The sequence below is a fragment of the Xiphias gladius genome, chromosome 7 (assembly GCF_016859285.1).
Source record: "Xiphias gladius isolate SHS-SW01 ecotype Sanya breed wild chromosome 7, ASM1685928v1, whole genome shotgun sequence".
Classification (NCBI taxonomy): Eukaryota; Metazoa; Chordata; class Actinopteri; order Istiophoriformes; family Xiphiidae; genus Xiphias; species Xiphias gladius.
Window position 1 is genome coordinate 3,393,706 of NC_053406.1, and position 22,672 is coordinate 3,416,377.

The window sequence follows — 22,672 nt, forward strand, 5'->3', positions numbered from 1 at the left end:
CTCATTCAGCTGATCTAAAGCTGCTTATGTCCTGCCATTGTCTTATCCTCCTTTCCTTCTGGAAAGCACTTTGTGCTTTATACTAGAAAAGTACTATGAATAAATACTACTACTACTACTACTGATAATAATAATAATAATAATAATAATAATAATAATAGTCAATGACTGTTTGGGAATATAGGCTACCGAACATATAGCTACTCAGTAAAGTGGTTTATACTGCAGGAGTGGCTTGGGAAATCTATATGTATATTTTGATACTTCTTGGTCTAGAAAATAGTGAAAGACCCCAACACGACATCTGCAAATTGCATGTTTTGTCCAACAAACTGTTGAAAACCCAAAGATATTCAATTAACCATCAGAGAGGAGACACAAAAGCATCAAAATCTTCGCATTTGGACAGCTGGAACCAGTAAAGTTTTTGCTTGAAAAAATCTACTTTTACATGTACATTACTTACTAAAACCATCTATTGATTATAAGTTTTGTTGCAGATTAAGTTTCTGTTGACTGACTAATCGATTAGTCAGCTGTTTTCTTTTTATGTTTTTTTTTTTCAGCCTCCACTGTTTTTCATAGTCACAAGATAATTTTAAGGTGATGAGGGAAATGTGCAGCGATGGTTCTTTGAGCAAGCCATACTTCTGTCCAGCTCAAGCAGAGAGGTGTCTCTCACAGTACTAAGGCTTTGTGGAAGTTTATAACTCTTTGGCAACATAGAACATACAGCTGAGCATTCGTTGGTTTGCTTTACACAGAACAGACAACAGACAATGAATTACAATTGCACTATACAAACAGCCTACATTCACTGTATAGAAAAAGATAACATCTTAGCTTTGACTAAACTAATTTTCCTCTAATTAAAAATATTTTTAGTTTTTGGCATTTTTAGTCAAATTCAGGGACTCTTTGATATTATCCAATTGATAAAGACTGTTTCAAGTGTGCAGGATATAATGTTGACTGTTTTTCATTTTGGAATGATATAAATCTTGTAAAGCTATTTGTTAAGATGAACTAACTATGAATGGCAGTTTGATTTTTCTACATCAGACCACAGCCAAAAGCACCAAATCAAGAAAAAACAGAAAAGAAAAAACAAAACAAAGATGTAGGAACTGCACGGACCAATCAGGTCTTGAACATGGCAGATACAGTACTGTGTTTCACATATTGATTGGTTCCTCAGTGAAATGAGAAAAATGTCAAGTCACAGATATCAGCTTCTGATAACAGCACAGTGTAAGTCTCACAAACTTTCATCCATCCTTAACTTGGAATCTAACCTATGCTTGTAATTATACCGAGAAATTACATCTGTGTGCAGATGTGTGTGATCGCTCCCTCTGCATCTCTCTCCTCTCCTACAGTTTGCACAGGCATTGCATCAACATTCCAGGTAGAGGTAGACTTACCAAAAGTCAAACATGCCATAGATGGTTTAACAGTTTATGAGAGGACAGCTTTCCTACTTTTTTTTAAGTCAACAGATCTCTGTCTTTTCAAACAATGGAGGAGGACCCTCTCTGTCTCCATTGGCTTTCTTCTCTTGAACAGATGTCCCCGCAGATACACTCAGACTGAAGTTGAGAGGATTTCCACCCAATGGGCTGTGTCTGTTCTGCTCTAACATGGCTTTAGGTTGCAGAGGTCCAGTTCCTGAGGCTTCCTCCTTCCAGAGCAGTGGTCTCTGGGCAGATTCATACCATTGTTGGTCATGCAGCGCACTGGCCGCCTTTTAAATCCCCTTCCACAGGACTTGGAGCAGTGAGACCAGGTACCTACATCCCACATTGGACATGGATCCCCACATGCTCTCACTGCTGCAGGCCTGTCACCACTGTCACAGTCCACTGCAGGACGCCCCTCCATGCTCTGGCACTGTACCAGCCTCTTCTGAAGACCGTTGCCACAAGTCACTGTGCATAAATCCCAACTTCCTGTCACCCAGTGACTAACTGGCCTCTTACCCATCACCTGCTTCTTAACTTCTACTTTGTTGCTATCAACTAAGATGCTGTTATGCGTTTTGAGGCTTCTCTCCTCTTTCTGCAGGGTTTTCTCCTCCTTGCTCTCCTTGGAGATGTAGAAAGAGTAGCGCACCCTGGGGGGAGTCATCTTCCCCACAGAGAGTACCTCCACAGTCAGAGGCTCCTGCAGCGGTCTGGTGGCCTGCAGAATCTCCACAGATGTGGAGGTGCCACTGTAACGCAGCAGGCTGCCCTTCACCAGTAGGTCACGCTCCACAGCTGACACCACGTAGTTGCCGTTTAGGAGGTACTTTCCATTCTGATTCTTCACTGCTAAGTAGTTTTCATCACTGACCATTCCTCGATAGCCGCGCTGACGGATGTCAATGTTGGAGGCTCCAGCTGGCAGTATCACCACAAAGTTGTAGCCATGGCTGGAGAGGAAGAGTGGATAAATGTAAATGCTTTCCAATAATTTTTTTTTTTTTGTGATGGTGCAACTTCTTAATTTTAAAAGGTGCTACATGTAGCATTTTTTAAACAAATCCAGAAGAGAGTAGGGTGCAGCATGCTGCCATACATCTACATCAAAGTGTCAAGACAAAATAAAAGTAGATATACCTTCAGGCCATTACAATAAAAATGTTGCTTGTGTTAGTTCTGACTAAAAGTAAGACCACATTTCCAATAAGCTCTAATGCAACGAGGATGTAAAATCTTGTGATTATCACCCTTTTTTTTAACATTATCGGTTTGTGCAATAAAGCAATGAAGATAATTTCCCACTAAATCCAGGATGGATGGTGGCAAACATGACAAGGGTGAAATAGATTCTACGTGACAGTCTCCAACTTAAGGTATACTGTGACATTTTGGGAAATAATTGTTTCCTGTCTAACCAGAGTGAAATGAGAACATCAATTTAATTTCTGTGCTTGTAGTAGAAGGTTTAGTTCAGGTCAGCCTAGCTTAATATAAAGACAGAAGGGATGGGTGAAAAAATAAGCCTCTATTAAATGTAAAAACATACACCTTCCAATAGTTCTAAAATTGTCTTACATACTTATTTTATCTTGTTAATACACAAGCCAGTCACCAATACATTTAGAAGTGATGCTCCAATGCTTTAGATAACTACATTTTGTGTTTATGTATGTGTTAAATTAAGAAGTTACCTTGTGGAAATAAATGTTGATTTTGTGGTTTACCTCTGCTTCCAGTCTTTGGCTAAGTATGATTTGGATCATAATATCATCAAGTTTCTAGAGCCAGATGCAGTCTGCCTAAACCTTCCTACGACCAGGAAGTTTTAGGCATTATACATCATCTTGCTTTGAACACCACATGATAATGTATTTCCATCAATATAGTGGAATAAGCACATACTTATAGGACATTATGCAAAAGATTGCACATTTACACTTTTACATTAACATGCACAGACTCCGTAAGCTATGCCATACTTAACGTCTGCCTCCTAAAAATGTAGCTACAAATTGGGCCCACAATGGCTACAGACAAATGTGATTGGTCAGCATGGGCTGCTTGTGTTTCCTCCTACAGGTTTTCCTACAAGTTTCTGGAAAAGGTAAGTGAACCCCTTGGATTTAATAACAGGTTGAACCTACTTCCAAACTTCTACTGAGCATCAACTGGCAAACAGCCACCCTGACATTATCCTTTAATACACCTTGATAAACTTGGGAATTCATTTTCCCCTCGATGCAGTTCAGGTCTAGAGGCAGCAAAGCAGCCCCAAATCATGATGCTCCCTCCACTGTACTTCACAGTTGGGATGATGTTTTCATGTTGGCATGCATTGCTCCTTTTACACCATACATAGTGCTGCATGTTCTTCCCAAACAATTCAAGCTTAGTTTGATCAGTCCACAAAACATTTTCCCAGTAGCGTTGTGAAGTGTCAAGGTGGTGTAACATTGACACAAAAGTCCGTGCAACCATGCACTATGATTTGCATATGGTAGGCTCATGAACAGAGAAGTTAACCTGCGGCAATGATTCCTTTAAGCCTTTAGCTGTTACTCTGGGGTTCTTTTATATCCAATTGATCAATCTGTGTTGTGTCTTTGGCGCCATCTTAGCTAAGTGACCACTTCCAGGGAGAATAGCCACAGAAATGATATTGTCTCCATATATAGACAATTTGTCTATAAAACTGTGGACTGATGAATATCTAAACTCTTTCAGATGACTTTGTAATCCTCCAAAGCTGAATGCAAATCAACAATTCTTAATGGTAAGTCTAACAACAATGATAAAGAACATAACAGTTACAATGATCAGGTACACAACTCAGCAAATAATAGACAAGATAGCAGACACAAGTATGCCTTCCCTGAGGAGAACAGACAGGAAATCTCCTCACAGGCCAAACACCACAGACCACCAAAGGCATGAAACATTTCTAGTTTAGTTAGAACAAAATGACAAGAGATTAACAGGCCTAAAGCCATCAAAAAAAGGAAGATTTAGTCCCTTTATTCCTTACAGCTAGAACCCCAAAGGAACAACCAGATGAAAACAACTCAGATGATCAGCCTTCCTAACATACTTATTATAGATGGCAAAAAGCTTTGGATTTGAAAAGACTGTTGAGTCGGAACAGGTTAAGTCTCTTACTGGACAGGCCGAGCTTTCCATACCACACTACAATGCAAAAAGATTACACAGATTCAGTGAAACTACAATAGAACAAAGTCATAATGTTCATTTTTCTAAAAAAAAAAAAAAAAAAAAAAAAAAATTATAAAGATGCTTTACAAACGTTACTCTGCTGTCAGTACCTTACCCAAAATGTTTATAACTAACTACCAGGGTGATTTCAGAGCCTAGTTAATGTATGACAAGTGGGGGATCTCCTGAAATCAACGATCAAATCCTTTGTTTTGGTAACATTAAGATGAAGGAATTACTGTTGGCACCATGATACAAAGTTTTTAACTATAGCACCATGACCCTGTTCCTGCGCATTTAAGAGGCTGTCAATCAGTGTATCATCAAAAAATGTCATAATTTGCCAATACAAACTCGGACAGTCATTAGTGTACAAAATATAAAGAAGAGGGGACAAACAACAAACTTGTGAACAGCCAGTGGAGGAATGCCTCATTACTTTCATACATTGCGTCCTACTCGTTACAAAGTCTACAATCCAGCCAGTTAAATATGAATCAAGATTAAAAAAAAGTGACATGAGTCCTTCTGCTAAAAAGCTGATGAAAAATCAATTAATAAAAGTCTGGCATGAACCACTGGAGTCCCAAGATGTTTGAACAAAAAATTTTGTAAGGCAAGAGAAGTGTCCTCCACCCCTCTACTGACCCTGTATGGAAACTGTAAGGGCTCTAAAATTAATTCTGTTTGCTGCAGTACTTCGATCTTAATTACTTTTTCAAAGCATTCCATAACTAAGGAAGTAGGGGCAACAGGTTTAAAATCATTAAGCACTTTAGATGTGCTTATCTTGGACACCTGAAAAATTGCTGAGTGTTTTCATAACCTAAGAACTAATTGAAACTTAAGAGACTGAGAAAAAAAGGAAAAGATGTCGCAGAACTGATCAGCACATGGTTTTAATGCCCTGCTACTAATGTTATCTGGGCCTGGACTTTTCCTAGTATTTACTTGCTAGAACAGACCCCTTACACTCTGTGTGTCAATGTCAATTGCCTTTACACCTTTAGATCATGTGAGCCTGTCGTTTTTTTCATGCCTTGCCAAAGTGCATTTGCGTTATTGCTGCCAAGTTCAGCCTCAATCTTTTCCTTATCCCTCAGCCTTTTCAATTGTGATCTCACTGTTTGTTTTTACTTTCTCTCAATGTATCAATTTTCCCTTCCCCAAAAGTCCACCTTTTATTAGGCATAAGGATCTTAACATATTTAGATATCCAAGGTTTATTATTTGGAAATATTGTACATTCCTTCGCAGGGCTTACAAAGTTTGAGCAAAAGGAACAAACCAGTTCAGTCACAAACCACCTCAGTGAGTTCATCAATACTGTCAGTAGATACCCGTAAAGTCCCGAAATTCAGTGCTCTCAAAGCAGCCTTGCAAGGCCAGTGTGCTGTTGTTGTCCCATATCTGAACATGTCTTTATGGCACTTTCACCCTCTTAAGCAAAGGTCTATATATGGGGAGAAGTTGCAGAGAATTATGATCCAGAGAGCGCAGCGGTGGTCCAGCCAGAGACTCAAGTGTTTTTAATTGCTCCGTAGGAATGATCAAGGATTTTATTCTCTCTGGTGTGACAAGTTACATATTGCTGAAAACTAATCAGAGGCATCTTTAGAGTACAACGATTAAAGTCTGCCAAAACGATACTGGGCATCTCCGGGGAAACTGATTGAAAGTTATGAATTGTATTAACTTGGGGATGTAAATATCAAAGTGACAAATAATTGTCACTCCCTCAGAAGGTAGAGGGGCCTGCATACTCCTCCTCCCTTTATTTTCCCCTTTTACCTCACAGCCCTGATCCAAGTGCAGACGAGCTGTGAACCCACTGATCTCCAGAGCACTATCCATATCCATGGAAGTGAGCCAGGTCTCTGTGAATGCCAATATACAGGCATTCTTGTATTCTCAAAAATGACAGACATTGGCCTGTAGTTCCTCAACTTTATTTTTCAGGGAATGCACATATGCCAAGACAGTAGGAGGCAGAGGAATGTGATTTCTTCCCTGTAGTTTTTTACGTGTTGATGCAGGCCTCCCCTCTGGCCCGTCTCCTGTTCAAAGGCCTTTGATAGCTGATCCCTGCCATAAAACCCTGGTCATCTCTGTGATCAAGAAACTGGTGTCGCACAGAATGATGCACTAGGCACTCAGGCACATTGTTTATTTTGATGTATGAGACTGAGTTGTACAACTTATGTACAAGTAGAAAGTCAAGAGAGAAGCGTATTGTCATTGTCTGAACACGCTGACTAAGAGCCAGGTTTGCATGATCACCAAACATACTGTATAAAAAGCTCCACTGCGACCACTGTTCTCTCACGGCTGGACAAATTAAAAATTAAAAATCATTAAACATACACATAAAATCTTGCTCCCACACCTGCGGCTGGTTGCCGCTTTGGCAGCAGCCCACAACATCAGCACATGCTTCCTGTGAATTGCCACCTCAAACTGTTCGCGTGTTTTTGATAAGTCAAAGTAGCTCTAACACACACCTGCAATCTGGTTTCATTGACTGGACTCCAGTTTTACTAACTCCTGACTCCACTTAACTATTGGTGATGTCATTAGCCGAGGGGTTCACGTACTTTTCCAATCTACGCTGTGAATGTTTGAGTGATGTATTCAATATGGAGAAAAAAAAATACAATTATTAGTTAAAATAGATTGTGTTTGGTCATAATTGTAATTTAGATGAGGATGTGACCATATTTTAAGACAAATTTATACATAAATGCAGGTAATTCCAAAGGGTTCACTTACTTTTTCTTGACTCTCAAAAAAAAACAACATATACCTAATATTAAAAAAAAGTTGACCCCAATGTTGACCTTGACCTGTTCCAGCATTTCAGATGTAACACTAAAGAGCGGTACAGAATGTGCTGACATACTACTTACATGGGTTTGGTGAACATTCCTGAGACCTTCTTGCAGCCCTGGTTGTCCCCACCACACACACCACAGTTGTCAAACTTCTTGTTGGAGTCCAGCTTGCCATCGCAGCCAGCCTTGATGCATTTTCCCTGAACACATACAGCCGAGGTGTCAGGAGAGCAGGGCGTCCCATCCACAACCTGCGGGGTTTAAGGTTTTAGAAATTGCATCATTCTGGGCTGATGTCATTGGGTAATATGTGAGTGTGAGCAACAGAAAGAAAGAAAGAGAGAAAAGAGAGAAAGACAGACATTGTTACTGCAGATGTGGCCCGCCAGTCTTTACATTTTGACTATACAAATACAAAGAACCACATAAATAAACTAGAAAATGCGCTCAGTAGAACACAGACCTCCGCCAATGTCAAACAACATACACCATACTTCAGAGGAAAAAATTTCAAATCACAGTAAATGATCCAGATCTGCCCCAAAATTTAATGACTTCTTCCCATGCAAATGCCCCATCCCTCCACCAAGTTTGGTGCAAATTGGTCCAGTACTTTTTGCGTAATCCTGCTGACAAAAAAAACAAACCAACAAACAGACACCGGTGATCATATGACTTCCTTAGCAGAGGTAAAAAGAAAAACACAACTATCACCAGAGAAGGTGTACAGTGTCCTTTAGTGTAAACAAGCTGTGGGCTTGTATTGCTCCTACAAGTTTGTTTCCATGCCAGTTGCATAAATAGTAACTGACGGGCCACAGCTGTGAAGTGATACTATCCCTGCATGTTTCCCTTTGTCACCACTCCATCCATCCTGCAGCAGCGGCTACTGTCCACTGCCACAAACACATCGCAGCTCATTGTTATGCAGTTGATGGAACAAGCTGTTACTTATTGCACTGTGGACGAGGGCCAAATCATACAAGGGAAACTGTTACTGTAAACACCGAACCTGGAAACCTCTGTGAACATTGAGCTGCTCAATAAATGTTTCAACTACACCTCCCATGAGGTTTTGACTCATCATGAGGTGTTCGATGACAAGGAGTTCAGATTTCATTAGCAAGCACCTCGGAATACTAAGAGAAGTTTCCAATGTCATGTCTCAGGTTTTTAGGCGGATCTAAGTGTGACAAGACATTTTTATTCACAGCAGCATAATGAAAGCTGACAGAGCTGGTGTATGTACTGTCCACAGGCTACAACTACACTTGCAATAGAGCTAGCAATTATCCGGCTAAAATCAGCCTTGTGTAATTATGATTTGATGGTAATGTGAAAGCAGTGAATATGCTATTTGCCTAGAACTTTTGAGAACTCATTGGTGTCTCTCTACTTTATTAACACATCGTGTCCATAGGTTTGTCTAATAAACTTAATTTAGGTTCTTGAACAAGTACCACTTTTTCAGTGATTAGCAAAAGCGAGTAGAGATTGAAACAGATACAATCTGATGGTACATTTGCTATAAGGAATGTTTAAATGAAAATAGTAACTTGGATACACACCTTCAGAGCAAGGACATAGAAGTACCCAGTCCCGTTAGCACGGCAAATGAGCTTGCATTTGTCCTTGGGAGAGATGCCTGAATATTTGGGAACCCAAACCACAGCCGAACCCAGCCTGTTGGTGTTCAGGTTTAAACCATTGAATGCTTCACATTGCTCCTCACGGAAACTCTTACCTGGAAATGTAAAAACAACCTTAGAGTTAATAGCAGTTTGTGTATATATATATATATATATTTATATACAAACCGCTATTAACAGTGCATTATTGTTACACATCTTTATGTTATACATCTACTGTACCATGTCCCCGCACCCCCCCCTTTCTCCCTCTCTCTCTCTCAACCCAGCCGGTCGGGGCAGACGCCCGCCCACCATGAGCCGGGTTCTGTTCAAGGTTTCTACCTATTAAAAGGGAGTTTTTCCTCGCCGCTGTTGCCAAGTGCTTGCTCATGGGGGTATGCTGGGTCTCCGCAAATACTGTAAAGAGTACGGCCTAGACCTGCTCTATATGAAAAGTGCCCTGAGATAACCTCTGTTATGATTTGGTGCTATATTAATAAAACTGAATTGAACTGAATTGAATTAAATTAACAAAAGCAAGCTTAACTTAGAGACAATAGACTAATACAGTATACAGGCTCTTTTAGGCTTTGTCCCTTACATCCAGATCAATATGAGATATTTTAAAATTGAGATCAAATAAAATGACTTCTCTTTACATCTGGTCTATGTTGCAAGTAAATTTGTATGATGAATTTAAACTTTTCATGACAATGCCCTGGGATTTCGAAACTGTACCCCCTCAAAAAATTCAGTGCATGACACCCCTGGTAGAGAGGTTTCGTGAATAGTCAGTTAGCGCCCTTTATGCGTGTCTTTCTGTGCGAACACACTCAAACAGAGACTAGCGTACTTGTTTCAGGACAAGGGTTGAGGTTACAGGAGCGATATTTGATGCGAAGGCCATAGCAGTATTTGCCTCCATTCTCAGGGACAGGGTTGTTACACTCTCTCTTGGCCAGCTGAACTCCTCCACCGCAACTTCGGGAACAGTCTCCAAATTCACCCCACTTCCCCCACCGGCCATCCACCTGCAAACAAAAAAAAGGGACAATGGTACATCAGTTGTGCCCTTAAAAATGACCAAGACTGATCTTTCAACACTCACCTTGATTTGCATGGTGCTGTTCTTGTCAGTGCAGGCTCCTCGGTAGCAGACCTTGCCGTTGCCACAGCTGGTGCCATCCGCCCACGGAAAGTGTCGGGTTTGACAGACCAGCTGTCCACGGGCCTTCCCGGTGCACCACAGTTTAGAGCAGGACTGCATGTATGGGCAGGGTTTGGAGCCAGGACCAAAGGCTAGCTCACACTGACGGTGCAGGCTGTAGCTGGAGCCAGGCAGATTGTCTGGGAGAGACAGCTGTCTCTGAGGCTGGTCCAGCAGACAGTCTCCTACAGAAACAAACCGGCAGCACTGAAGTCAATCAGGCTGCAGCTGTATTCCCTCGTATGGATATTAAAGTCAAGCTGATTCAATGACTAAAAGTTTGGAAACGTTCAAATATCCTTTTATTTGAAGCGACCATGACCAGAGTTTTCTGTGGCCCTCGGTTGCTGCTAATCAGCCATTTTAAACATTGAAAACTTTACTGTTTTGATTCCCAGTACTCTCATCATCCTTGTTTTCAGCAGCAGCAGGCAGCTGTTTTCAGTTTTAGGTGCAAAAGCTCTAATAAACCCACTGTATGCTACCTGTCAGCAGACAGACAAAGTTAGTGACCGGCTGGTGAACTTTTAGCAGCGTAACAGCCAGATAAACAGATCATAATGTTGACCGAAAGGTCGAAGGCCCAAGCCACAGCTTATTACACATGCCCTTACCACACACAAAATTTCCCCTTATCTGAATTTGTCCAAGCTACACAGTCCATACGAAAACTAAACAAGTAGTTCTGTATATGCATACATGTATATATATACACATGCCTACACACTCTTATGTGTGCATACACACATTGACACACACATGGATACTTTCATTGCTTCAAAACATCACATTACAAGAAACAATTTACCACATATACTAATTGCGATGGAATACCAAACAGTTGTCGTGTATTTGCTTGTTACATAAATTTTAAACAATCTTTTAAATTTTTGATTTGTATGACACGTTTTTTTAGTTAATTTTCGAGATTGTTCCATACGTTCGCCCCTTTTATTGTCACACATTCATTGTCCTTCAGATTCATTCCTTAAACAGCAATATTCAGTTAAGTTGGTATTTGCTGTCTTTTTTCACAAACATGTTTAAAATATTTGATGGTAACAAATTTTTATGCATGTTATACAGTATTCATGCAATCAATCAGGTCATGAAATTTTAATGTCTGTAATTTCATTAGCAAGGGATTATGTCACCATCTCGGCTTCATCTCCAGTTTATTCCAAGTGTTTCTGTTGTTTTCCCTTTGCCCTGTGTCTCCTGTTCTCCCCTATTTGTCTCCGTCTCCATATGTGTGTGTAAGTGTGTCTGTGTCGTGGCCGTGGCGCTCCTCTCCCTCTCCGGGCTCCCTGATTACCAATCAGCCTCCACACCTTCAATCCATCTGATCATCAGAGCAGCAGTATATGGAACTTCCCCGGTTCTTCCTCTTTGCCAGACTGTTGTTTCAGCCTGTTTGGTATCTAACGTTAAGGCTGCTTAGAATTGTGTGTTCAGATTGTTTTCCTTGTGTTTTCTCTGAGTTAATCCCCGTCTCCCGGTGCTCCAGGATCACTGCATGCCTGCCTGCTTGCCTGCTTGTCTCTCTGCCTGCCATGCTTGCAACATTATCCACCTCATAAACCAGATCTGCTTCTAAACCAGATCCCCCCTGCTTCCTTCAAGACCCGACCACGCCAGCCTGCTCTCATTCCTTATCTTGCCTGCTTGTCAGTCGTCCAGCCCCGCTCACAGCCTTCATTCCACACTCTGCTCTGTCCTGCCGGCCGCCAGTTTCCCTCTGCCATCTGTATTCTGCAGCCACTACCCTCATTCCCCTTCCACCTTCATCCCCTAGATTGAACATAAAGCTTCTCTTGTTCATTTGAGCTCTGAGTCTGTGTCCTGTGTTTGGGTTCACCTGTTGATCGTACGTGCATACAGATTCTTAGCCTTGTATAATAGTGAAATTGATTTTGATATTCTTCATTTCATATGATTGATATGCATTTTCCAGTACTTAATGATCAAGTATGACACCCAAAAAAATTTGTCTCATAGACTCTTTCTCCATCATGTATGCATACAATATACAACAAATCCCAGTACACTGTTGGTCAATATCAGTAAAATGTTAATTACAAATCCTGTTAATTTAATAAAGTTTTATTTGTTTTCAGCCAAAGCCCAAGACGAATGAAGCCAATTAATTTAGCCACTGAATGGCCACTGCACCTTCTATTACTGTTTGTATGGCTCTTCGTATACCTCCTAACCACTGCTGCAGCCATGTTTCAGCTTATGTTCCGTAGCTTACTTATGCTCTCGTACCCTCTCCCATCTTTATGAAGCCTCATTGCATAGAGGTTGTAGTTTGGGGCCTGGATTTTCAAGTTAGTCTATCTACCCTGTTTGCTTTTAATCATACATACGATCAAACACCCTACACTAATACAATTATTGTAAGATGGTACGATTTAACATTTTAGTGATATTGCACAGGGTTGTACTCAGTTTTGTTTTGTGCTGTTTAACATCTGTGTTAATTACATGATTTATAAAAATTATAAACTTAATTTTGCTTAAATTTAAGGACAACTTATTTAGGGGGCCAAGCCCGAGGGGGCTGGGGGCCATATAGGCATAATAGTGGCTCACTATTGTAATCGCTCAGATTTTTATTTTTTTTATTTTTGTTTTGTTTTATTTTTCTGTTGGTAACAGTGGTACTGCAGAATACACCAAAAAAGTTATGTGAGTGAAATTTTCAGAGGAGGGATAGAATGGTGCCTACATGTAAGAGGCCAAAAGTGAAACATGTCCACCAGCAGGTGTTCTGATAATGAAGGTAAGCGCGTTTTGGCCCTTAACTCCCACATTGTACATCACACATTAAAAAAAAAAACTCATATCCATGCGCTCCATGAATTTAGCTGAATCTTCTGATATAGGCCACGCTCATTTCCGCCTATGACTTTTTTTCCAAAATCGCAAAATAGGCGTAACTTACACTTTCAAACTCCTCCTAGGCCATGAGTGTGATCTACACAAACATTTGCTCATAGAATGCATGATCTCTCTTGTTCAAAAGTTTATAAAAGAATTTTGATGATCCAAAAAGTGCAAGTTTTTAAAGGAACAACTTCCTGTTGCAGTCAAAACAGATATTCAATCAGATAATTAAGATATTCTGATTTCGCTGTTATTTTTAATTAGATCAGCTAAAATCAGCTAAAAGGGTAACATGAACTTCTGTTATTTTCTTTTAGGAAGAACATATAGACTCTATCATCTTTCTCATACCACGTCTCAGAATCAATTTTGCTCTTTAAAAATGTTATGCATTGAAAGGATGCTCATGTAAGGTCATTTACGGTACTGACTGCAGGTTTTCAAGCCTATGATTTCAAATCTGTGGATTACAGAATTAAAGGAATATTCAAAAAGCATACTGAAGCAAAGAAAATCTTTCATATGACTGCACATTACGATAAAGGGCAAATATTATTTGAACATACAAATAATGCATGAATGAGTTTAAAGCAGTTGGTACTGTATGTTCAATAACTCTATATTCAGTCTGTACAAAGGCAGAGGTAGCTGTACGTGAGAGTGTAGGCACCTGTTAATGTTTAGATTAAGCCAAAATACTCATGTAGAAAAGATAGTAGCGTTGCTTGTTACAGTTAGAGGGCTGGTTGAGTTGAAGTGATAAATTGGTGTGTTTAATTCTGTCTATTACACAGAATCCACTTGCACTTACTTGAGTTTACACTAAGGCAGACGAAATTTGGAGTAAAGGAGCTACTGAGGAGAAAAAGCTGAATGATACATTAATACACTCATGAATGTTATATTGAATGTTGATACCGGAAGCAGATATAGTATATTATCAGCATCTGAAATTGCATCTCATGGAAAAATACTTGGATATACAATCCACTTTAAAGTGTAATTTTTTACATGTCTGCATTTGTTGTTGAGGCATTGTGGACTATTGAGGCTTGTGAGAATCTGGTATATATCTCTTCTGACTCTTCTTATTTATCTTGACTTCTACTCTTTAAGATAACAAATATTTTTCTACTTCTTTCCTCATCCACTGATGTAGATGATGGATGCAACGAAATCAAAAATACAGCAAAATATATCCAGATGTTTAACAATGCCCCCTCTCTAAGGTATTTTAACAACTTTCACATTAGTTTTATTGTGCTTTTGAACTGATTATTCCATCATTTGAAACGACCATGTCTCTTATAGAAAATATGCCCCTTTTTTCAACATATCTACCATGACATGGCTTTTTTTTGTTTGTGGAGTGTCTTTTAAAGTGTTGAAGTGTATTAACTTTAGACAATCTGATTTGAGATTTATATTACAAGATGCCAGTGAGGTCCAACACGTGGAAAAAAGCAAATAAAAAAAAAACCTTCAGTCAGAGACACGCCAAGGAATTGTCCATTTATAGCAAGTGGTCATACAGTTAGATCTGGCAGGAAAGACTCTGCTGTTTGAGGGAGCTCTCCTTAATCCAAGCAGCAATGTGGATTCTGCTCAAAGAGGGAATCCCACGTAGATGAACACGAATCTTAGTTCTCAACGGAATGTACTGTACCAGGCCTGAGTGAAACAATAGCATGTTGCAATTCCCCTTGAATGACAGAGCACAGCTGTTCTCATTTGAGATGTAGTCCAGAAACAATACCTCAGATAAACATGCGGAAGGACGGGAACAGTATCCTGATTCAAGGGAAATATTCTAAACTAAATGTACCTGATCTATGAGAAGCAACAAGCTTGTTGCAGTTTCCCTTAAAGGTTAGCAAAGCCTTTCTCATCTGAGATATAACTCAATATTATTTTATTACTCTCAGATGAACATACGGCAAGATGCTAATAGCACCTTGATAACAAGAGGAATCTAACAAAAAAAAATGAACAAGCCATAACCACGTTTGAGTAAAGCATTCCTCTAATGATCAGCTCAAAAGCACGCATGAGCTAAAAGAAAACCCCCAAAACAACTTCAAGCAATGTTAAACCCCCACAATGCGGCTGCAGTCCAACAGCAAACACAGGGAAACTCAGCTTCTGTCCGGCTGGGCATTGTCAGTCAGAGGCTGATTGACAACAGGCTGACCACCGAGGAAGTGGGCAAGCAGAAGATGCACGGCATGATCATTTACTCCTTAGTCGAGTTGTCCGGTGCCGTCAGGTCAGCTGCGCCAGACGGCGTTGGCATGAGGGCGATCATCAGAGTGACAGAGAGCAAGTGTCAGGTCATAATGACTGTGTTGTACACCTGAGGGACTATGATTGGATGTTACTAGCTACACAGCTGTGAACGAGCCAGTCATTGTAAAGCATACTGAAAACAACTGAAGCCAGTCAGTCGACTCAAGTCTGACTTTAGTGCTCTGCCTGAACAAACACTATGCTTAATTTTATTTAAAGAGACATATTCATTAAAAAAAATAATAAATAGAACAGAAGTATTTTTAGCTTCAGTCACACAACTGAAATAATCAGTATATCTGTGACAAAATAGAGCCACGGTCTGTTTTTTGTGGGTTAGATTACTACCAGCTGACAGCACGAAACCTGGACAGAATTAGTGGTCCATCTGAGTCCAGAGACATATACAGGAAGTGTTTACTAACCATGACCTCTGTCCAGGAACTCAGTAATGATGGCTGCACTGCACACAGACCAGGGTCGGCTCCTGTCAATCTGAATCAGGGTGGGAGACATCATGTGGTTGTCCTTCAGTTTCCCAAATACCTCCTCACATGCTTTCACATTGTCATGGGGCATGTTGAAGACGTGGCCTGAGGGGAGAGGGTGGGGTGGGAACAGAGACAGAAGGTCAGGTCTTTGTTAGAGTCAAGTACTGCTATTTACAGTCGAACCGTAATTTAAAACATGATAAGTAGATAGTAAGAGTTACTGGGTAGATACAGTGAAGTTTCTGTGGGGATGACACTGAAATATGAATCCATTAAAATAGAGAGAAACTTTTTACCAGACATCACGTCACACACATATGTAAAAGGCAAAGTGAACTCAGCTTGGACTGATTTGAAGCTGACATCATAGCGGGGAATGCATCTATGCATGGGAATATACAACGTGGCATACGTCCATGTTCTAAACCTGGCCTGACAGGGGAATTTAGTTCCCAAGGAAATGGTTTCATTCCCTAAATACGAACATGCAGTACTTTCCAAAAGAAAAAAACAAACAAACTGTGGTTTTCAGCATGTTCAATCATGAAACAGGATCATTTTGAAGGGAAATTGTGTAATTATTTAACTTACGCGTGTAAATCAATGCCTCTCTTGGGGCCTCGGGAGTTACTTGTGCATCTGGTCTCAGGCATGAGTCCTGCTTCTTTTACAGTCTTCTCAACCAATGATTATTTAAAATGTGAAAAAACCTGTCCCTTGTATTATTAAAATGATTAGGCTTAGCCTAAAACTACAGGCAGTTTAATACTATCCATTAAATTGCATCAAAAAGCAGACAAGGAAGGAATAGTAGTGTTCAACTTTAGTTCTTTTTCCATTTTAACCTCTCACATATATGTCCGCCTAAATCACAAATACCTGATGAATAGATAAGAATGTATTGACAGATCAGTTACTGTAAATTCACCCTATTGTTCAAGCTATACTGGACACTCCTCCACCCACAGGAGGTCATAAATCAAAACTTCTGAACTCAGTACAGTCTCACAATTCAGACAGATTCGTTTGGTTCATAACATACATTCTCTGTGTATTTAAACATACTCACCATGAAACAGCCAATGCAATGTTTCTTTTTAATAAAAGCTAGTTGATTAGCAAGAAAACTAGAAACTGATTTCGGATTTTAAAAAATGGTTCAGCATTTTAGGAAATGCGCTAAGAGTGAGATGAGAGAACTGATATCAATCTCGTGTCTGTGGGGTAAAGTTGGGCATAGTTTCTAGACATAGCCGTTGTTTGTCAGGAAATACTTACAGCAAGTAACGTCCAATAAAACCACAATCATTTTACATTTCTCTTTCTGAGAAATAGCTGGTAGGACTGAAACCCTGCAGTGCTCTCGGATCAGGACTGAGAACCAGAACCATATAGATCATCATGAAAGTTGCAAAGCCCTCCAGGCAGGCCAGTTTGCATACTGATTATGTGTGTATGTGTCTGTCAAACCGGACTGCAGAATTCCTTTGACACTTTAAGTTAAGGTTACATGCAGCTCTCGCCCTAAGCATATCTCACTCTGAACCCTGCTACAGTTCAAATGTGTGTCAGCATAAATCTTAAATGCATAGTATGAGTGTTCAGTCCTTTCCAATCAACTACACTTTACTCAAATGCCAACGACATTCGGGAAAACTTTCTAACCGAGTTCGTGGGCAGTCGTGAAAGCAGAGGGCAAGCCATCGTCTTCGATGACAGAGCAGCTCCTCTTCGGATCACACATGGTCCCAACGTCAGCCATCCCCAGTGTATCACAGGTTGTGGCCCCACAGAGATCCTGGTGACACGGAGATGTAAGTGTTAATTCAAACCCTTTTTCTTTATTCTTACAGGAAGCTTGAAAAATCAGATAGGACTGGAGCCATGTTCTAAACAAGTTTAGTGTGGTTGAGGTGTGAGTTACAGAATGGATAGACCATAGAGGGCACTAATACAAAGCACATGGGACTCTGGTTTGCTTATTGCTGCTCTGTTCTCAAAATATATTGAGGCAGAGGGTCAGGGGAGATAGCCCATTACAGATTTCCTCTTGGTGTTTGGGTAAGAGGTAAGAAGATAGTTTGGGAGGAATATATGAGTCCCACCCGCAGCCCACAGCCCAGGATAAGGTAAAACCATGTCAACTCCACTACAGTCTTTTCTTTACAAGTTAATCACTAATTCTTGCTATTCCCTCTTTTCTCCTTGAAGAACTTCCATTTTTGCTAATTGTCGATATCTGGCCTTGTCAAACATAAAGTTCTCAACACAAGGTTTCCCCCTAAAAAACATGTGTGCCAGTTTTCGTGTCATGGCCCTGCAATTATCTCTTTAGCCTTCCCAGCAGCATGGCTGTTGGGAAGGCACTGTTGGTTGGTCGGTCAACCACTTTGGTCCAGACTGAAATATCTCAAGCACTGTTGGATGGAATGCTGTGACATTTTGTACATATTGTACATTCATGGTCCCCAAATGATGAATCCCGATGACTTTGGTGATCTCTTGACTTTTCCTCTAAGGCCACCATGAAGTTGATGTTTGTGGTTTGGAGTTAAATGTCTTGACAGCTATTATATAGATTGCCATGAAATGGGTTTTGAAATTCATGTCCCCCTCGGGAAGAACTGCAATAACTTTGGTGGTCACTTAGCTTTTCGTTTAGCACTGTCTTCAGGTCAAAATTTCAATTTGTCCATTACTTAAGTTTATGACCAAATACCTTCATGACATTCCTACTGGCCTCAACTGTACTTTGTGTTTTGTGCTAATTGACAAATTTTAGCATTTTAACACGCTAAACTAACAAGGAACATGGTCAAAATTATACCTGCTAAAAATCAGTATGTTGGCATTGTTTTTGTGAGCATTAGTCTTGTCACTTAACATTACAGGGAAAGTTACAAGCCTTTTCCCACCTGAAAAAATTCTTATTATTGGAGTATTGGCCATGACTCATTGGTTTTCAGGATGACTGTTGTTTTGTTCTGTCCCAATGCTTACTGGATAGGTTTTCCTGTTTCTAACACTTATTTTATTCCTGTTTGGATCTTTCTAGTCAGGGATTATGTTATTATGTTATATCAAATGACTTTCCTGTGCTTTTGTAGTGTTCAAAGGAAATCTGAAAACACAGTGGATGGTGAACTGGTTAACCCTGTGTTACAGTGAGGCCCAGGGATACCAGAAGCACTTTCTGCCAGCCATGTGTATTCCACACAACTTTCTCTCCATAATCTATTACAGGATTTTTTCCAACGCAGCAGCTGTGCTCATTGTGCCCTACAAGGACAGCAACACTGGACCTGGACTTTCCTATATATAAGTGCCCTCAGTGTAAATAAAGAATCTTTCCAAGTAATAGGATGATTGTTCACTCTTTTTGACCTTTAAGTGTTTTTACATGTTGCTCTGCAGTGAAGGAGAGAGGTCGTATATCAGATCACTAGCCAGAATAAAACTGGACCTAAATGAAAGCAGGCAGCAACCATCAGACACCAATGATGGAGAGACAGAAAGGAGTTTGTATCTAAGGAAAAAGACTAGTCCATGGTCACAGCTCTGGTAGCCATATGCGATTATGTGACAGTTATGACTATGCTGAATGCTTTAGATAATGTCAGTTTACAGCAGCTTGAATGATGGAATAATTTGGATTCCAAGTGGATTTTTATCAAAAACTCTGATCTTTATGAATGTACCTTATGTAGGCAGATAACCTTATTCCAGTTCTTATTCCATAGAAGAACACAGAGATGAGGTCTTTCGTGGAAAGAACTGGCTCAGTTGATCTTTTCCAGTGACTCATTGAAGCAGCTAACACAGAGCTAAACTAGAATGGCGTTCAGTCGAGCGCATACCTCCGCCAAGGCAAAAAATGCCCTATCTTGCAATGTTGAGGGATGTGATTAAAAAAAAATTCCTGGATCCACCACTTTAACCAGATCTGCACTGAAATGCAATGGGTCCTTCCCTGGCCCATGTCCCATCCCTTCACCAAGTTGGGTGAAAATTGATTCAGTACATTTTGGGTAATTCTGTTGACAAATAAACAAACAAAATATAACCTACTTGGTGGAGGTAACTAGACTGACACTAAGAAGAGTGCATACCATCTGTGCAGCTCTGAAACGCATTGCAGAGCTGCACAGATGACAGACGGCACCAACACACTACGTCATGGATGGATTACTGAGTGGGTGTACTAGGCACAGGTCTAGGGGCCCAAAGGGTCAAGGGGCCGCTACGCCAGAGCCAAAGATACCAACTGACCATTGCAATGCAAAATGACTACGAAGGGACACAAAATGAACATACAGACACACAAAATGACTACAAAGAAAACACTAAACACGAAGAGATGCCAAATGACCACAAACAGACACAAATGACAATAAATGATATCACTGGGTTACTTTTGGGTGCCTGATAGTCTGAGACTTTCGGTTCACCCTTGAAGACTACCAATGTCTTTTTATGCCTCTTTCAGCCTGGGTGTCTTTCTCATATGTAGGAGGGTTGGGGGCCCTTTACATTGCCGTACCCAGGACCCCTTGTCTCATAATGTGTCATGCACATATGTATGAGTGCCACATGTCTATTCCATTCCATGCACCACAAATATGATACATTCATGCTGAATTTTATGGAGGTCACTCGCCCCCTGCTTACCTGTTTGGTGAACAGTATGGCAGTGTCCCAGTACTCAGGGTGCTTGTCACTGTGTTTATTCAACTTCTTCTGCCAGGAGCAGAAGTTGCGCAGGGTCAGGGCCGCATTACTGGAAACCTTAGGTCCCTTGTCGGCTTCATTTATCACCATGAAGCCCACCACCACTATGTTTATGGAGTTGAAAATGCTGGGGTGTTTGTATAGCCTGGCTGCTACTGACATCAGGGTCAGGAGGTAATGCTTCAGGTCATCTCCGTGAAATTTAGCCATGGATTCATCTGCCACCACCAGCACCTCCACAAACCTTGCGATGGAGGCAAACCTTTTGGACCTCCCTAAGGTTTTCAGCACAGTTTCAGTTAAGCTATCATTATCCAGTTCACTCATATACTTGTATTTCTCCAGGGAAATGGAGAAGCTGGTATCAGGTGCAACTCCACACCTGCTGGTGAAGTTGCCGCCTGAGTGCGCAGCGCCTCTCCTGCGGCGGATGACATGCATCCTGTCGAAAGAGTTTCTATACCCAGACGCGGCTGCCGCGTCTTCAGTTGCGCCCCGGCTGATGAAATACTCCATGCCGTTATAGGAGAACCCCCCGTGGAGACCTTTACACAGACTGAGCGCTGCAAAGGAGTCCGGATCTGTGTTGACATCACCGGAGTAGAAGCATTCCCTGAGGTCAGCCGTTACAGAGGCGTTGGACGCTAAGGAGCTGCTCTCAGGGGGCAAGGTGCCCGGCGCAAGGAAACTAGAATCTGGCGTGAGGTGGAGGTAAAATTCCTGCTTGAATGCACGTAGTCGAAAAGCAACCTGTCTTTCATTCATCTGCTCCGCACGCCGGTGCAGATGCGTTTCATCCTCTTGGTGATCCAAGCGAACAGGTGTGAAGAAATCTACCTCCATGCAATATGTTAGTTTGAAATAAAGGAGGCATTTGATAAAAATAATCAAAGACTGAGTGAGTGTAGCCATCTCTGCTCTTGGTGAGGAAAGTCCACCCTGTAATTCGGCTGCAGCGCCTTTGCACGCAGCAAGAAGTTGTGCGCAATGGCAGGGAGCGCCGCTTGTGCGTCCTCAGAAAACTAAGCACCCGCACTGCCGTCCAGCTCCTTTCCCATCTTGCACCGTTTCCACTCAGGCCACCAACTTCTCTGAGCCGCTGTGCTTTAAAGTCGCGCATACACACCGACGGGCACTGTAACCTGAAATCTGACTGTGTGCGCAAGAGAGAGCTCACTGGCCATGCGTCTCGCTTTATGCTGAAGACTGCGGCCACTTGTAACTCTCCAAATATTATTGTTGCTGTACAGCATGTGTGACAGGAGCTGGAGCATCACCCTCCTCCCACAGCCCAGACTCGCTGCGAGGGGGACAGACAAGGAGCAAACACACAAGGCACAAAAGGCAACACACTCCGACCGGTTTAATTAGGAGTTTTTTGAACATTTTGGCATTCATTTCAAATTCCTTTCTTTAAACCGTAACCTTAATTATGTAACACATGTCTCCAAAAATCTCCTGTCATTTCGTTTTTGTTAGATATTTCTTCTTCTTCTTTCCCTTTTCCAGCGTGTTTCCCAGAAAAGGAAACGCCACATTTTACCAAAAGCACCAAAAAGTCTTCAAAAGTGTAAACATTAACATGCAAACAAACATGTACTTTTCTCTGCACATCCCCATGCAGGAGACAAAGACATAAGGGACGTGCAAGCTTAAATCAGGGCAAAGAGCGACACCTGTCTGCGCCTGAAATCCACTGGAGCATCCGCGCGTCTCTGCTCTGGAACCAGTGCGTTGTGCTCTGGCGCCATATGTCGGCGTTTGTGTGGTACTGCGCCTCCAGGATCGTTTTTTTTTTTTTTTTATTGTTTAAAGTACTGGCATTCTTCAGTCACGCCGTCTTAATAAAGTCATTCCCGTTGTGCCTGGCCCAACTTGACTTCACTCTTGTAATACGGCAGGGGCCCTTTATGGGAACCCTCCGTGGCACCATGAA

General features: G+C 41.1%; 1 protein-coding gene across 1 annotated transcript; it reads right to left on the reverse strand.

Moving 5' to 3' along the window:
- Window positions 1–179: 179 nt before the first annotated feature.
- Window positions 180–21,935, reverse strand: LOC120791796 (A disintegrin and metalloproteinase with thrombospondin motifs 15-like). The gene is made up of 8 exons (XM_040130516.1): window positions 20,677–21,935; window positions 17,674–17,806; window positions 15,943–16,110; window positions 10,244–10,527; window positions 9,989–10,166; window positions 9,073–9,248; window positions 7,580–7,755; window positions 180–2,413 (listed from the first exon to the last, which is right to left on the reverse strand). The coding sequence occupies exons 1-8, from the start codon at window positions 21,646–21,648 to the stop codon at window positions 1,636–1,638; spliced, it is 2,865 nt and encodes a 954-aa protein (XP_039986450.1). The 5' UTR covers window positions 21,649–21,935; the 3' UTR covers window positions 180–1,635.
- Between the last annotated feature and the right edge of the window lie 737 nt (window positions 21,936–22,672).

Excerpts from the sequence above, each read along its gene's own strand:
- LOC120791796 (XM_040130516.1), bottom strand. The coding sequence starts at position 21,648 with ATGGCTACACTCACTCAGTCTTTGATTATTTTTATCAAATGCCTCCTT. Across the intron at positions 10,167-10,243 it reads ACAGCACCATGCAAATCAAG|GTGGATGGCCGGTGGGGGAA; the intron begins GTGAGTGTTGAA and ends TTTTGTTTGCAG. Across the intron at positions 9,249-9,988 it reads CAACCCTTGTCCTGAAACAA|GTAAGAGTTTCCGTGAGGAG; the intron begins GTACGCTAGTCT and ends TTACATTTCCAG.